The 16,123-nt window shown below is 54.0% G+C and overlaps 7 protein-coding genes across 7 annotated transcripts; 4 read left to right on the plus strand and 3 right to left on the minus strand.

Annotated features, from left to right (window-relative positions):
* Positions 1 to 708: 708 nt before the first annotated feature.
* Positions 709 to 2,736, plus strand: PG997_011034 (permease; the record flags this gene model as incomplete). Its single annotated transcript, XM_066815349.1, has 3 exons — positions 709 to 789; positions 964 to 1,232; positions 1,308 to 2,736. The coding sequence occupies 3 exons, from the start codon at positions 709 to 711 to the stop codon at positions 2,734 to 2,736; spliced, it is 1,779 nt and encodes a 592-aa protein (XP_066664639.1).
* Positions 2,737 to 3,381: 645 nt separating this feature from the next.
* On the minus strand, positions 3,382 to 4,552 carry PG997_011035 (E2-like enzyme; the record flags this gene model as incomplete). Its single annotated transcript, XM_066815350.1, has 3 exons — positions 3,382 to 3,435; positions 3,500 to 3,962; positions 4,035 to 4,552. 3 exons carry the CDS (start codon positions 4,550 to 4,552, stop codon positions 3,382 to 3,384), a joined length of 1,035 nt encoding a protein of 344 aa, XP_066664640.1.
* A 1,201-nt stretch (positions 4,553 to 5,753) lies between these two features.
* PG997_011036 (60S ribosomal protein eL37) lies at positions 5,754 to 6,321 on the plus strand (the record flags this gene model as incomplete). The annotated part of the gene is made up of 4 exons (XM_066815351.1): positions 5,754 to 5,757; positions 5,836 to 5,898; positions 5,973 to 6,044; positions 6,161 to 6,321. The coding sequence occupies 4 exons, from the start codon at positions 5,754 to 5,756 to the stop codon at positions 6,319 to 6,321; spliced, it is 300 nt and encodes a 99-aa protein (XP_066664641.1).
* Positions 6,322 to 6,694: 373 nt separating this feature from the next.
* Positions 6,695 to 7,622, minus strand: PG997_011037 (uncharacterized protein; the record flags this gene model as incomplete). Its single annotated transcript, XM_066815352.1, has 2 exons — positions 6,695 to 6,976; positions 7,038 to 7,622. The coding sequence occupies 2 exons, from the start codon at positions 7,620 to 7,622 to the stop codon at positions 6,695 to 6,697; spliced, it is 867 nt and encodes a 288-aa protein (XP_066664642.1).
* A 2,751-nt stretch (positions 7,623 to 10,373) lies between these two features.
* On the plus strand, positions 10,374 to 12,718 carry PG997_011038 (uncharacterized protein; the record flags this gene model as incomplete). The annotated part of the gene is made up of 4 exons (XM_066815353.1): positions 10,374 to 10,542; positions 10,599 to 10,910; positions 10,966 to 11,353; positions 11,419 to 12,718. 4 exons carry the CDS (start codon positions 10,374 to 10,376, stop codon positions 12,716 to 12,718), a joined length of 2,169 nt encoding a protein of 722 aa, XP_066664643.1.
* A 593-nt stretch (positions 12,719 to 13,311) lies between these two features.
* Positions 13,312 to 14,058, plus strand: PG997_011039 (uncharacterized protein; the record flags this gene model as incomplete). The annotated part of the gene is made up of 2 exons (XM_066815354.1): positions 13,312 to 13,445; positions 13,551 to 14,058. The coding sequence occupies 2 exons, from the start codon at positions 13,312 to 13,314 to the stop codon at positions 14,056 to 14,058; spliced, it is 642 nt and encodes a 213-aa protein (XP_066664644.1).
* A 115-nt stretch (positions 14,059 to 14,173) lies between these two features.
* PG997_011040 (uncharacterized protein) lies at positions 14,174 to 14,854 on the minus strand (the record flags this gene model as incomplete). Its single annotated transcript, XM_066815355.1, has 3 exons — positions 14,174 to 14,257; positions 14,398 to 14,513; positions 14,599 to 14,854. 3 exons carry the CDS (start codon positions 14,852 to 14,854, stop codon positions 14,174 to 14,176), a joined length of 456 nt encoding a protein of 151 aa, XP_066664645.1.
* Between the last annotated feature and the right edge of the window lie 1,269 nt (positions 14,855 to 16,123).

A 16,123-nucleotide genomic window follows, 5' to 3' on the forward strand; every position in this document is an offset into this window, starting at 1 on the left:
ACGGCCCCCATCGCCAAGACACCAAAAGATAAGAATTTCTCGCCCTCCATGGACGAGAGCCGCCGCAACGGCCATTATCTCATTCGATTAGTTGTTGGACGAGTTTTCCCTCCCAGTCCACACACATTGCGACCCCGGTCTATCTTGGCGGGCAACGCATCAGTTACAACGGCTTATTCCCTACCTCCTGCCCTCTGCTTTTTTTGCCCCCGGAACCATGCTGGCTGCTGCTAATGGTTGCCCAGGCGAGCTCTCCTCTTTTATACGGATCCTGCCTCTAATCTAATTCTTTCTTGCCCAAAGTACCTCTGCCATAGAGCAAGTATGTGACAGACACCTCGACGGCCTTGGCCTCGGCCTGGACCCTGGACCCGACCTTGACTTGTGGGCGGGTACCCATGGAGCTACTTTTTTCTATTAGCTATCTTCTTCTCACATGTGTGTATGCATTTAAATATTTGAGTTTCCCGCCTCCCGTAGCTCTGGGAAAATATGTAGATGGTTCGATGAGTTTGCTGGATATCCCTTCCCTCCGCTTGCGAAGGCCGTGACAACCCCGTGTCTCCCTTCCAACTACTATAAGAGCTATAGCTCACTGGCTCAGTTGCCTTTTTGGTCTTCTTTGACTTTGGCTACCCGTGTCTCGCCGCACACGAGCTTATACTTGGACTATACGATTCCGACAGCCAACGAGTAATATTCGATAAAATGGGTTGGCTCGAGACCCTCAACACCAAAGTGGCGGCCGGCCCGGTCGGTCGCTGGTTCCGGCTGGACGGTTCAGGCCATGTACGTTCATCTCTGCTCTCTACTGTCCTTGTCGCAGAGTGACCTTCATATCTACCCGTTGATGTTACTCCCCAGTACACAAGAGACGGGCCAGATATGAGTCTATACTCTGCGCGCGGTGTGTATATGAGAAAAGTCCGGATTTGCTAAATGGATTCTTTCCACGCAATATAGGCCAAGACGCGCAAGGGATCCCTCTTCACGACCGAGATCCGGGCTGGCATTGTCGCCTTCTTTGCCATGGCCTACATTATCGCCGTCAACGCCTCCATCGTCTCCGATACTGGTGGTACCTGTGTGTGCCATGGCGGACCCGACGATCCCATCTGTGCGAAGAACGAAGAATATGCGCTCTGCGCGGCCGAGGTCAAGCGCGACATGGTCACGGCTACGGCAGCCATTGCGGCGCTGACTTCGTTCTGCATGGGTCTCTTCGCTAACCTGTAAGTATTTCGAGGCGGCGATATATACTAGCGTGTAAAGGAAAAGGGGATAAGAGGACTAATTCGATATAATAGCCCGGTCTCCCTTGCTCCCGGTATGGGGCTGAACGCCTACTTCGCTTACACCGTCGTTGGTTTCCACGGCACCGGCACGGTGCCCTACCAAGTCGCCGTCACGGCCATCTTCGTCGAGGGCTGGGTCTTCTTCGCCCTCGCGCTCTTCGGCATGCGCCAGTGGCTCGCGCGCGCCATCCCACGGTCCATCAAGCTGGCCACGGGCGTCGGCATCGGCCTCTTCCTGACCATCATCGGCCTGACCTACAGCGAGGGCATCGGTCTGATCGTGGGCGCCCAGTCGACGCCCCTGGAGCTCGCGGGCTGCTTGCCGGGGCTCAAGGGCACCAACGGGGCCGACCCGGGCATGTGCCCGGACTCCGGCAAGATGCGCAACCCGACCCTGTGGATCGGCATCTTCTGCGGCGGAATCCTGACCGTCCTGCTCATGATGTACCGTGTCAAGGGCGCCATCATCGCCGGCATCGCGCTCGTCTCCATCATCAGTTGGCCCCGCACCACCGACATCACCTACTTCCCCTACACGCCCGTTGGCGACGACGCCTTCAACTTCTTCAAGAAGGTCGTCGACTTCCACCAGATCAAGCACACGCTCGTGGTGCAGGAGTGGGATATTTCGCAGTACGGCGGCCAGTTCGGCCTCGCCCTCATCACCTTCCTCTACGTCGACATTCTCGACTGCACGGGCACGCTGTACTCGATGGCGCACTTCGCCGACCTCATCGACCCCGTGACCCAGGACTTCGAGGGCTCCTCCATGGCCTACATGGTCGACGCCATCGGCATTTCCATCGGCGCCCTACTCGGCACCCCGCCCGTGACCGCGTTCGTCGAGTCCGGCGCCGGTATCAGCGACGGCGGCAAGACGGGCCTGACCTCGATGACGACGGGCATCTGCTTCTTCATCTCCGTCTTCTTCGCGCCCATCTTCGCCTCGATCCCGCCCTGGGCCACGGGCTGCGTGCTGATCCTCGTCGGCTCCATGATGGTGAAATCCGTGACCGAGATCAACTGGCGGTACATGGGCGACGCCATCCCGGCCTTCATCACCATCGCCCTGATGCCCTTCACCTACTCCATCGCCAACGGCCTGATCGGCGGTGTCTGCAGCTACATCCTCATCAACGGCGTCGTCTGGCTCGTCGAGAAGCTGTCCGGCGGCCGCGTCGTGCCCCACGACAAGAACCTCAAGGACCCCTGGACCTGGCGCATCCCCGGCGGCATCTTCCCCGCCTGGACCCGCCGCCTCGCCTCGGGCAAGAAGGACTTCTGGCGCGAGGACGAGGTCCCCGTGCACGAGTCGGCCTCGAACGCGGGCTCGCAGAACGACGCCAACGGCGAGAAGCTGGCGCTGGCCGACGACGGCGGCGTGTCCGGCAAGGAGACGTCCAAGGTGACGGGCAAAGCGACAGGGGGGCAGACGCATTAAACGTTGATCGTTTCGACCTAGTATTCAAAATGGGGGTTCGTTCATTTTTTGACATGTAAAAAAAAGGATCTGTCCGCAGGGATTGTACATAGCGGGATTGTATACGTGAGCAACAGTTGATACCAGTCATATTTGGATATGCGAGACGAAGATAATTGAACTAAACACTGAACAAATTACATTATATGCCAGCATATACGACTCTACGTTTATCTTGTGCATTAATACGGCTTTGAATCAACAGGTCTATTCAGCTATGCGTGATCTAACCCCTTAACCACATCTAGAGTAAAGTCCAAAGGTATTGCGAGCCTGTTTGATCTCAAGCACGCATGTATACCTATGGAGACAAGGACGCATGCATGTCGAGAACGTTTAGGCAATGAGTAGAGGATCATCATCGCTACGAGACAGTGTATGCACCAAGCACAGTTCAATGCCTGTATTGCGCTCTAACCAACCAACAATCGATCAGACTGCTCTATGCCTAAGTTGACTCGATCCTCGAGCATCCAACACCAAAACGCCTGAGTAATTTCAGAGAGAACATCAACCACGCCATGCAAGTGTATCTTGCGCGCTGGCGTACAATCAATCGCGATACAGAATCAGTTTCAAAGAGCGTTGGTTGTCAACATATTTAACTTATACGCCCATGGTAAAGTCATGTTCTATGCCGGGAGTGACACTGGCCATGAACTGAAGCCCATATGTTAGCATACTGAGCAGAGAATATGAGGAGTGATTCGAAGCATAGACTCACCTTTAAGAAGACCACGAGGTACTGGTCAACCCGAATGGCAACTTCGGGGTCCTCGGCCTCTACTTCCTCCCAATCATCATTACTAGACTCAGCCGCAGCTTCGGCGCTCTTAACGTCAAGCTTGTTGATTTCATCGACCAAGCCCTCCATGCCGGGATCATTGCCAACATTCTTGCCGGCTTTCATCTTGTCGCGACGGATCTTGAGCGCGGCATCGGCACGGTCCAGCAGGGTCTTCATGACGGATGCATGCTTGCAAGGATGAACGCTGGCCATTTTCACATTGCTGGCAAAGAAGGGGAAATCCTCAAGAGTCACTGTCTTGTCCTTGTAATCACCGACAATATCCTCCATCATGAGCTGGGGTGCGAGTGGCTGTCCATCGGAATAGCCCGACAGGTATAGACGAGGTGTACGGTAATACGGCGAGTACATGATGTAGAGATTGTATGTTCGGCGGGCACTAGCAGCAGGTGAGGTTAGTACCAACTCCCTTGAATCTGGCTTTGGACCCTTCGCAATAGTCGTCACTTACCCCTTTCTTTTGTGTGCGTCTGCGTCGCGGATGATAGCCTCATCGTCGTCTTCATCCTCCATATCCGGGATATCGTCATCGTCTTCAATATCGCCCACGTTGCCAGCGTCATCCACCGTCCGAACTTCCTTGGCCTTCAGGGGCTGGGAGCTGCTGAGGCCGCCGGTGCGCAACCAGCCGTCGTCGTCATTTCCTTGGCCTTTGGACTTGAAGTCGTCACCGTCGCCGACAACTGCTTCCTCGTGACCAGCATCTCCGGCGAAGTTATCGTCGAGCCGCCGGTGGCAAGGGACGTTGCGTGTGACGAGGTATTGCTTGTCGGCGGGCAAGTGGGTGGCACGCTGGGCGTCGGACTCAGCGGCAGCCCACTGCCATGTCGGGAACTTGAAGACGAGATAGTCGCCAGCGGCTACGAACTCCTCGGGCGTGATCTGGCCCGTCTTGCGAAACGTCGACTTGTGCGACACGGGCGTGTACTTGTCCCGGATGGTGTTGACCGTCGAGTAAAGAAGATTCATCGTGGCGGGGGAAATGCGATGGCAGCTATGTGCGCGTATCTACCGAGTTAGGTCGAGTCGAGTCGTCTCGAGTCGTCGGATCTCAAGGGATATGTCTTTCAATGTGCAACAAAGAACGGCCGGAGGGGTAGGTGTTGGTGTAAGTGGTGCCTAGTAACGCTGGTGTTCTTGTTGTTGCGCAGGAGAATACTTGCACTGCAATGAGGTGCAGATGGAGTCTTAACGGTGTTTGTTTAAAAAGAGAGAGTGGGTGCAGGAATGGAAGATTGCGAGGTTGATTACAATGATAATATGCGATGTAGAATGGGAGTCTTTGTTACTTGCAACTTAGGCAGGCTGATTCATGACGGAAATGAAGTTCCCCAGGCAAGTCCAGTTGCTGAGCTGCTGTCGTCACATGGTCCTGAGGCACGCGCAGTATGGGCGTGCTAGAGCGCTGACACCCCCCAGTCACCCCTGGAGCTGATGGAGGGGCAGTGTGAATGTGTACCTTATTACCGAGCAGTCACTGGGATGATTCCGACCGATTATGCCTACCTCAGTATTAAACTACATGCAGCAGACCACTCCTTCTCATGTGCAGCATATCAAATAGCACACTCGCTGGACTCCGATTCGATTCAAGGATATTGAGGCCAATCTGTCATGAGCTCCTACTTTGACATAGAGAGATTCAAGTCTACTGGTGTACTACCCGACCTCGGAAGGGTCGATGATGAGCTCCTCTTATCCATTTGGACCGACAATGACTGAGGTTGGAGCGGGGCAGCTCTGTGTTATCTAATCGTCGTGGTTTGCTCAATATGCGCATAATCCCTTTTTGCTGAATAGCCAGCTGGGAGAGGCGTTTTGGTCACTGGCAGGTGGCGGGCACTCGTCGGGCTGAGCTTTGGTCAGCTTACTCGCACTTTGCCGAATTCAGCTAAGCCAAAAAACTGGATTGGGGCAGTCACCTGATCCCACACAACACGCACGCTACTCCAACTCCAACAAAATTGACTGACCTATGCCAAAAACTTTCGGATTTTGAGCAGACGCCAGAACAATTTACTAACCCCCAGCATCCCACCACCTCGTCAAGATCTCGTTGGGTAACATCTAGCAAGAAGGTATGTAAATCATCGATACCGACATTATCCGATTTCTCAATTTGAGGGAAACTCGTTGCTGACCTTTTTTTCTCTGATTCTCCAGTCTCAAAATGAGTTAGTAGCCCACGCCCACCGAACGAAAGAACCGAATTGGAATCGAGTGCGACCAGACTTACTGACTTCGATGAACAGCCAAGGGAACTTCCAGCTTCGGCAAGCGCCACAACAAGACGCACACTCTGTGCCGACGATGCGGTTAGTCATTCGGACCTCGATCACGCTGGGAAAAGGAATGTCAGTTGGACTGACATGAGGACTCTCAACTACAGGACGTCGATCGCTCCACATCCAGAAGCACACCTGTGCTTCTTGCGGTTACCCTGCTGCTAAGACCCGAAAGTGTACGTTCATCGCTCTGCCCTGCTGGCTCCGGACAGCTCAGCTCGCTAGGAGAACGACTGGGTTGGGCCTGGTGCTGTCACGCGACGGACGTTTTACTGACAAGATGGCGATACAGACAACTGGGGCGAGAAGGCTAAGCGCAGAAAGACTGTCGGCACCGGCCGCATGCAGTACCTCTCCGGCGTTTCGCGCCGCTTCAAGAACGGCTTCCAGTCCGGCATGCAAAAAGAACGCCCGGGGCCCTGCCCTGAAGGCATAGATGGACGGCATTGGTAACTTCTGAGGGTTTGCATCATGGACTACGAAAGGCGGTTTGGCGTGATAAGGATTGCATCATTGGGACTGAATTTCCGGGACCCACGAGGTCTTTGCCTGACGAAGGAGGGCATGTTACGCTAGCAATTCCGACCAAAAATTGCATTTTTCGAGGCATTTGATGAGTGTCACGGCAATACGAAAGAATCTACGACCGTCAAGATGTTTCTATGAAACACGTTATCCGGTTCGCTGGTTTGGATGGGGACGGACAATGCCCAATTCGGTCTTCCAAATGTGATGACAATGTCTATCTGCTTTCGTATCACGGCGTCAAGAGGTATATACTGGAGTTTTGAAAGCTGTTGCCTTTGACCGAATATTTGGTGTTGATTTACTGTCCACGTTCGAATACACGAACGCCTCCGTCGCCAGCAATAAAATACAGCAACTCTCGATCCTCTCCCACATTTGCATATACACCTCTCTGTGCTACTCTGAGCACTCCGCTCACGTCCTTTGCCGTTCCTGTATCAAGCATCCTCAGACTAATGATCATATCAGCCGCATGGGCGAATGAAATAGCAAAGGCAGCATGCTCCTTTTCCAAGGTGATTGTCTGGGCTGAAAGCAGAGGCTCATCCGCTGCAAGTGTCACGATTGACGAGTGGACTTCCTATGAGAATAGTTCTATTAATACTAGTCCTACTACGTGCCATCAGTCTGCATACACTTACCTCTCTTATATCAAGTAAAAGATCCTGTAGTGCTGCCCCAGTCATAGCCTTGCCCGCCGCTGCAAGTAGCAGATCTGGACTATCCAGTATCAACACAATCTTGGAGCCCTGCCCTTGTTGACGTAGTTGCGTAACAGCTTCAGTCAATTGCTTGCGCAACTCAAGCAACGTCGAATTCGACAGTACCTTGCCGCCGGCATCAACAGGAGAGACGCCAGGCGCCGTTCCTCCTGAAAATAGTCTACTCAGTCCATCCACAAAGACAAACTTGCCCTTTTTGGAGGAGGCATCTAGATCCACTCCGATTCTGCCAGCGCCTTCCTTCCAGAACGCGTAGTCCCTGAGGAAGCTTACCAGCACAACGCTGGCGGAATCGCCGTCGTCGGGGGAGCAGTCTCCTTCCTCACCGACGGCGGTCCGCTGCGCGTTGCGGTCAGCAGCGGATGAGGTTGCGAGGAAGCGGCACAGGTAGCGCTGGACGAGCCAGTTGGTGCTGGCGCCCAGGACACCGGTGAGGACAATCAGGGATGCCTCCGGAGGAAGGCCGAGATAGGGCTCCAATAATGGTGGCGTCCGAGTTGCCATTTCTTTGCGCGGCCTTAGCAAGAAGGGGGAGTGTCCGGCTTCCTTGGCTGACACGGCGGTTAGATTGGACTTGACTCGAGTATGTGCGAGTGATTCCCGATGGCGTGAAATTCTATCGCGGGGTGGGAGAGGATCGACCAGCAGTTCCCTTTTCTTCTAGCAAGCAAAGGTTGATCGGCCGCTTTGGATATCTAAATCGGGCTCTGGGCAGGTATATTGGTTGCCAAGTTGCACAGGCTCTACCAGCTTTTAGAGCCCTAAGAGCATGCGTGATGCGCCCCACTGTCGGTTCCAAGCGTGGTGCTGGTGCCACAGAAAAAAAGAGTTCCTCTGTGCTCCCGGGGCTGGACTCTGGACGAGTCGTTGCGTGGGGGGTTGCCAAGATCCAACAGGGAGGGAAGGGAACCGTGAAAAAAAAAAAAAAAAAAGACTAGACGAGATAGGCGCCGAATAAAAGAAAATCGAATCGAACGGCGGGCTGGGCGCAAGCGCAGATGGCGGTGGTGGGTTCTTCCAAAGATCGTGATATTCTTGCCTTGATCTGTATGTTTGTAGCCCAACGAAAATGCAGGCTTATACTAGATAGCACTGCCGGCCCACGTTGATCATATTAGAGTCGCTGGACATGGTAGTACCCCAGATGCACATCAAGCAATACATGTACGAGTGAGCCGTTAGAACGAATCAGCGGGTTTGGTCATCCTATCCAACAACAGTATCGAAAATACCAGGATAGGTTGTACATACATACATGTAGGTATTGCTAGTTGTCATCAGGCTAGTTACTTCAGCCTTCAGGTATGTAAGGAGGCAAGGAGGTAGACAAACGGGGGTGGATCTTGGCCTTGGCTCAGCGTCATGATGCATTGGTTGGGCTCTACAGTGTGTCCATGCCTGGAGTTTGCTGGAGTTTGGACCCTGAGAAAGGGCCCTTTAGAGATGGCCGATCGTTGGCTAGCAGCCGCCGAATAACATTCAATTGATGCCGCACACTGGCCTCGTTTGGCGCAGCGTAAACTCTAGATACGCGCAGCACCGACCTCCATGTAGGTAGATGCATGACAACGGCAGCAAATAGGGTGAAGGTTACGTGCAGCGGAAAGGGCGTTCGGGATCGCACAGGGCTCGAGGTTGCTGCGTCCGATATGCCGTCATCCGGAGATATGGAGGGACGCAGATGCCGGTATGTAGGTATTGGATGGCATGGGTAGCAGGCTGGCAGGTGGTGGGCTGTCAACCTCTAACCTCGACCACTCTATGCAAGATCATGGATGATGGGAATAAGTCACAACGTAGCACCCCCAGCACCCCTCCTCTCTATCTGTTGGATCTGCCAACCCCCACACCCTGTTTTCTGCCAAAAACAAAACCCATGGCATGGGCTCATGCGCCTCCCTCTGCACTAGCGGCTGACTTGATGGAGAATACGGGGTCTAGAGAGGGTGCGAAAGAGAGGGCAAAGCAACCGGCGCATGTGAGAATGGCCTGCTGACCATACTGACCGCATCCCGGGTGGATTGACTACTGGGAAGCACATCATACATTCCCAGCGCTCAACCTGGTGATTGGCCGTCGACCTCGCTGCGGGTGTCCCGCCGCTTTGTAAGTGCCGTACATGTCAACGATAGCAGATATGCAAAGAGTGGAGGAAACAGCGGGAGCACCAACTGGGGCCGAGACATGTTTGCAACAGGGCATGTTAAATATCTGGACGTCTTTCTTGATTCCCGTCCGTTTTCCCTTTCCTCGTCGTCCGTCCTTGGCATCAGCATCTGTCAACTTGCGGTGAAGTCCTGTCCCACGTGCCAGGCCGCTCTCCAGCTTCTCCAGGTCTACATCATATCTATCTTAAGCCGTTGGCGCAGGGGGCCCAAGCCAAGTGTAGCCTGCCTGGGCCGGTCGAGCTTTCAAGATAGTCGGGGCCACCACGCCATATATGCTCCACCCCAATCGGACATAAGTTGGATGTATGTATGCCTGGGTAACCGCAACGACTCTGTTGACTCTGCTGACCTGCTATCCAGCTTACCGTCGTTTCATAGACGACTGTTTCGAGACGTTAGCTCTTCATAGCGCCGATAGGGCCTTTGAGCCGTTGCGATATCAGGAAGCCTGCGGGCTCTATTTTAAGCTGCATCGGCCTGCCCTGTTGCCACCTTCCCGGCCTTAACTGTCGCATACTCACGCTCACGCCCGCAACTTGCATCATACCTGCAGCAGAGGGTTAATCGTCTGTCGTTGCAGTTTATTCAACACGCACCCGCTCTGGCTGCATTGACATAACCTTATCCCATCCTGGTTGTTGGGCAACTTCGGTTGACATTGACACTCGAGCGGCTAGAGAAGGTTCGCGGGCGACTCGAGTCGGGAGGAAGTCAGCCAACTGCCTATTTCCCCAGCCTGCCAGGTAGATCTGCGCCACCTGACTCGTTCAACGACAAGTCCCTGGAAACCACCCTGACTACTTTATCGCTGCCTGCATACCTCATGCCGTTCACCACGAACAGGCCTACTCAACACTGAATATATATTATATTCCCACCGCCCGCCTCATTCTACCTAGGATAACTCAAAGCCGCCTCCCCTCCCATCTCTTCCTACATACCTAGCTCCCTAAAAGAAATTGTCTTCCCTCCAAACATTCTTTTATTTCCAATCCCCCAAGTTGGCTTTCGCACATCAGCGGAACCAATCGGAAAGTGCGGTTTCAGCCCCGGTTTTCCGGATCAAGAAACGCCCTTTGCAGACGACATGGCAGAAGAGAAACCCGCGGGCCAGCGGCGCCCGTGGAATGGGCTCTTCTCCAAAAAGACTGGCAAAGATGAGGAATCTGGCGAGTCGGACGAGCCAAGATCGAGGCCCAGAAACCCAACATGGAACATGGGCATGCTGAACGACAAGCAGACCATAGAGGTGCCCGGTAAGTTTATGACCCAGATCCATCGTGGCCTGCACACTTTCTAACAAACCTACCAGGCTCTGTTTTGCTCCTCGCACAAGGCCGTAATGAACCTCTCGGTCTGAGGAATGCCCCTGCAAGGACCTCACATTCCTCTCTGCCTACGGGTGTTCCTTATGAACCACCGCCGCCTCCGCCAGAGGACGACAAGAAGATGACCAAGGACGGGCAAATAATATTAGAACCACAGCCCGATGACTCACACAATGATCCTCTCAACTGGGCCTCATGGCGGCGAGATCTCGCTCTATTGTCCCTCGGCCTATATTGCATGGTGGGGGGTGGTATCACTCCTCTGATAGCAGCAGGTTTCACCAATGTAGCCGAAGGTAAGCCTACCTACTAAACTCTATGCGACACTGACCAAGCTAATATCCCGCGAAGATTACAATGTACCAGTTGCCAAGGTCTCGCTGACGACAGGGTTGTACATGATGGGCCTTGGCATCGGAAGTGTTCTCTTCTCCCCCACGGCCATCTTGTACGGTAAACGCCCAGTATACCTGTTTAGTGCCGTCATCTTCATCCTCTCGGCAGTCTGGTGTGCGCTTTCACCAAACTTCACGTCGCTCCTAATTGCCCGAATCTTCCAGGGTATTGCTGTTAGCCCAGTAGAATGCTTGCCATCCGCCACAATTGCAGAAATCTTCTTCTTGCACGAACGAGCTTACCGCATTGGAATCTACACCTTGCTACTTCTTGGTGGCAAGAACTTGATCCCATTGGTCAGTGCTGCTATCATCCAAAGCCTCGGATGGCGCTGGGTCTTCTGGTAAGCATTGACGAGCGATTCATAACTGTTGGTCAACTGGCACTAACCACTATTCTGTCATATAGGATCGTTGCTATTGTTGTTGGCTTCTGTGGTATTTTGCTCTACGTCTTTGTTCCCGAGACGTTCTGGGACCGAACTCCGATCCCGAGGAGTCGCACCCACCCCAAAAGGCCTTCATTATTCAGCAGACGGTCGTCTAGACACGCGGTGTCGCAGGTCAAGAGCAACAAGGAACCCCATGCTGCCGACCATGACCCCGAGAAGGCTGCCGAGAAGAGGCATGAGCCGGTCGGTGGGGCCGAGTCGCCACATCCACGACCCAAAACTGCCCACCATGTGGGTTTTGCAGCGGAAGTAGGAGACGGTCATCACCACCATCCCCACGAAGAGACAGCGAACGAACACGGTGTACACGAGGCGTTGGGACCAAGTACTTCTGCCACACATACAGGGTCTCATTTACACCCGCATCAGCAAAGCGCGTTGGCGTCTCGGGGAGCTAGCGGCTCTGCGACACCAGCTGGCGGAGATACGGAGAGTGAGAAGATGTCCATATCAAACATGCCCAGTACGGGAGGGCAGTTGTACACGCACACTCTCCGGAAATCGCCCCCCAAGACTTTCGCTCAGCATCTGCAGATCTACCATGGACGACTCAACCCGGACAAATGGTGGAAGGCAGCAGTCCGCCCCCTCATTCTCTTCTCTTATCCGGCTGTGCTCTGGTCCTCGGTCGTTTACGCTTGCTCCATAGGATGGCTCATTGTGATCTCGGAGTCAGTTGCGATCATCTACCGAGAAGGCACCTACAAGTTCGGCGCCTTGGCCACCGGTCTGGTATACTTGTCACCTTTCATTGGGGGTGTTTTGGGCACGGCTGTGGCTGGTAGAGTCAGCGATGTCATTGTAAAGGCCATGGCCCGCCGCAACGGTGGGTTATACGAGCCCGAGTTCCGCCTGATAATGGCGATCCCGATCGCGATCACCACGGTGATCGGACTCATGGGCTTTGGCTGGTCTGCTAGTGAGAACGACCCGTGGATTGTCCCGACCGTCTTCTTCGGCATTGTATCGTTTGGATGCTGTCTCGGATCGACAACGTCCATCACTTTCTGTGTGGACAGCTACCGCCAGTACGCGGGCGAGGCCCTGGTGACGCTCAACTTCAGCAAGAATATCTTCCACGGCCTCGTCTTCAGTCTGTTTGTCACCGAGTGGATCACGCACGACGGTGCCAAAACGGTCTTCATCTGGATCGGTGTCATCCAACTCATCTGCCTTTTGAGTTCGATCCCCATGTATATCTACGGCAAGCGAGCGCGTATGTGGACGGTCCGCAAGAACATGATGGAGAAGTTTTAGATGGGTGGTGACTTTGATTGCATTTGGAATTTTGCGTTGGGGCGAGCACACATGGTTGCTTCATGCTGCATAGTAGAGGAGATGCCCATTTACTGGGGCATTCAAGACTGGCTTCAATATCATAGCAAGCATTCAAGAGTATAGAGCTTTTTGACATGACTACGTACTGGCGTTTCGGTTGGGGGATCTGTTACCAAGGAATACCTACGATTGGCGATGAACGACGTTATGATAACCTCAAATTACTACCTTCACAAGTTTAACCGAGTGTCTTGTATCCATGATGTGCTTTGTCCGAACTGAAATGTAGGTGGCCGAGGATGCTTACAGCAGGGGTTCAGTACTGTACTTACTGAGTGAGTGCATACCTACCCCTGGCTGGCTTCAAATGCCAAGAGTCCGCTTGCCGATCAGTAGCCCGACGTCATTTTAGAGCTTGGTCAAGTACAACTTGTAAACCTCATCCAATCTCACAATCTATCTACAAACGCCAGCAACCTTCACCCAAGCCATTGGCCTAACTCTCAGTGATCTACCGCGATCGGTACTGTTGAATCAATTCTTTACAATTAGTTCCAGGCACACTTCACATCATGCGCGTTGCACTGCGATCCAGCCCGATAACGTCGGCTGCGAAGAACTTCGCGACGAAGCCCATTCGACAGCCACAACGCGCCGCTTTTTCGACCTCGCGCCAGTATAATGCGAGGAATCAAGTCTACGACACGTGAGTCTACCTGTGCTCTCCTACAACTCACGGAAGAACGAGAGAGAAAAGAAAGACAGGCAGGGACAAACCAACAAACTTGGAAAACTGACCATAGCCAAATAGCGTCCGCAACCCCGCCGCCTTCCAAACCTACGTGCAACTCTCCTCGTCGTCGCGCACGCCCCTGCTGACGCTCTGGACGACGTCGTGGTGCGGGACGTGCCGGGTGGTGAAGCCGCTGCTGCAAGAAATGGTCGAGTCGGGCGTGGGCGAGGCCGAGGGCGGCGTGGGCTTCGTCGAGGTCGAGGTCGACGCGCCCGACGTCATGGCCGAGAACTTGGGGTTCACGTACATGATCAACTCGATCCCGACGCTGCTCAGCTTCGATGGCGGCGAGGCCATGACGCAGACCAAGGTCGTCGACGGCAAGAGGCTGCGCGATCGCGCGTGGCTTGAGGAGTGGATTCGGACGGAGGCGCGGCGGCATGGGGGCCGTGGGGGTGGTGGTGGTGGTGCGTGTGCGCTGCTGGGGGCTTGTTTGGGAGCTGGAAGAGCTAGAAGCGTCTGTTCATGCCCTGAGACGAAGCACACTGCGCTGAAGAAGAAACAGAAGATACAGATGTCTGCTTGAACGAACATCGCAGTCATATTACGCTATGATATTTTGTTTGGGTTACGGGACGATATCTGTATATGATGGCCCCCGGCAACCACCCTCATTTTTCTGCTTTACGACCATTCTGTCTTTACGCTTGGTAGAAAACCTCCTCGACCGGCTTCCACCACGAGGGCTCCCCGGCTTCGCTGCTCTTTGCGCCTGGGACCATGCTCTACAAAGCGTTTACACCAAGTCAGATATACAGGTCCTGCTCATTGGAGAAAGGGTTTGGAAGGGTGTGGTAGGATCGGAGATGTCAAATAGGGCAAGGGGACCGTTCTTACCTCTTGGTAGCTATCCGTCATTGCCCACCACTCGCGCACCTTTGGGGTTCTCTCGCATCCGTTCCATATCGCCCGCATAGTCGTACCCGACGTACTTGAAACTCGCAAAGAGGATCCCCGTCTCCGGGTCGTGGCAGATGCTATCTGTAGGACAGGGAACCACCATGTTCGCATTAGTCATCCGACCAGAAAAAGAAAGAGAAGAAACGCCATGGGTGCAACGACTTACAGTCCTGGATGTTGCAGGCCTTGATCTGGCGCGCCACCTCGGGCCAGACGGCGGCGTGGCACTCCTTGTACTTGGCGACGCACTCGGGCTTTAGCTTGATGATCTGCGCGAAGCGGCGGCCCGGGTTGCGCTGACGCCCGCCCGTGGAGGGCGGTGACACGACCTCGAGTGACGCCTCGGAGGGTGGCGTGGTGGGTCGCGCCGCACCGCCGTTGGACGACGGCGACACGGGCTGCTTGGACCAGAGCTGCGACATGGTTGCTGGCTGCTTACTTGCTGGCTTTGTCCTTGTGCTGCTTGATGGCTACTTGTCGTGTAACCTCGTTGGAAGATTGACAATAGCTCCTGGTGTTACTGCTTAGTGGCAGACCTGTTTTTATAGATAGGGCGCCTTTCTCGGGCCTAGGGGTTGCTGGACTCGGCTGGGGTCCTTGGTATATATATATAACAACCAATAATATGTTTGCCGGAATTGTGTGCGTGTTCCCCGTGTACTGCAAGCAAAAAAAGCAAATAACACAATTCACTGGCAGTTTGTGTGTTTTCTCGTCTGTCTTACGTGAGAAATAGACAAACAAAGGGAGCTGATGCGGGAAAAGGCAACGTTTTGTATAGACGTGAAGATAGGCTCTACGGGGGCGGATGTCACGGTAGCTTCGGATGAATGTTTGGGGGCACAAGAGTAGGGACGGTGGGATTTGGGGTCCCGCGTGCGGGGTATCGCAACGATGGATATCACCGGTAGAAGGGGGCACGGGGGTTTGACTTTTTTCCCTTCCTTTTCTTTGCCTTGTTGTTCCTTGCCTGCTTGCCCCGTCACGATGCTGTCCCACCTTGACTTTTCTTTTCCCTCCCGCGATCGACAACACGTTTGTCGGTCAGGGGCTTTGTACCTACATGATAGCCATCCAGCCAGCTTACACCTGGACCTATTCTTCCGCGAGTGTGTATGTGCGTGCGTGTGTGAAGATAGGCGAGGCTGGAAATGACCGAGCGGTCAGAAACAAGACAGCTAGAGACAGAATCAATCACGGGATCAAATCCACATTGGTCGACGAGAGCGAGCGTTCTGGCACATCCCGGACTTCTCACGGGCGCGTACCTGAACAGCAGCGCTTCGCACGTGGGGTCGACCGCCTGTACTGTTACAAAAGAACCGACGGCCGAGGCGGAGGAATGATCAATTTTAGTGCCTCCCCCCAAGTCAAATGTCCCTAGTGCATCCACCGCTTCGGTACTCCGATCACACATCTCAACTCTAACCAGCGGTCTAGACGGGTCTGGCCAGGCAAAACAAGAAGATCGTAGGTAGTACGAACTTCCGGAGTCCGATCACGAGCGAAGTGAACTGGAGAATCTGTAGGCCCGAACAGCCCGTATTTTGGAATTACAAGTGGCTCTTTTCAATGTTCTTCTGTCTGGGCGAAATTGCTTGCTCGCTCGTTCCCTCCCCGCCTTCTTCCCGGGTAAGAATAGGGGAGGCGACCGCCGCTTCGCTATTTCCGGCGTTCAATGGTTTTTTATT

Source organism: Apiospora hydei (assembly GCF_038363865.1).
Source record: "Apiospora hydei strain CBS 114990 chromosome Unknown utg000008l_segment0_segment0, whole genome shotgun sequence".
In the NCBI taxonomy this organism is placed as follows: domain Eukaryota; kingdom Fungi; phylum Ascomycota; class Sordariomycetes; order Amphisphaeriales; family Apiosporaceae; genus Apiospora; species Apiospora hydei.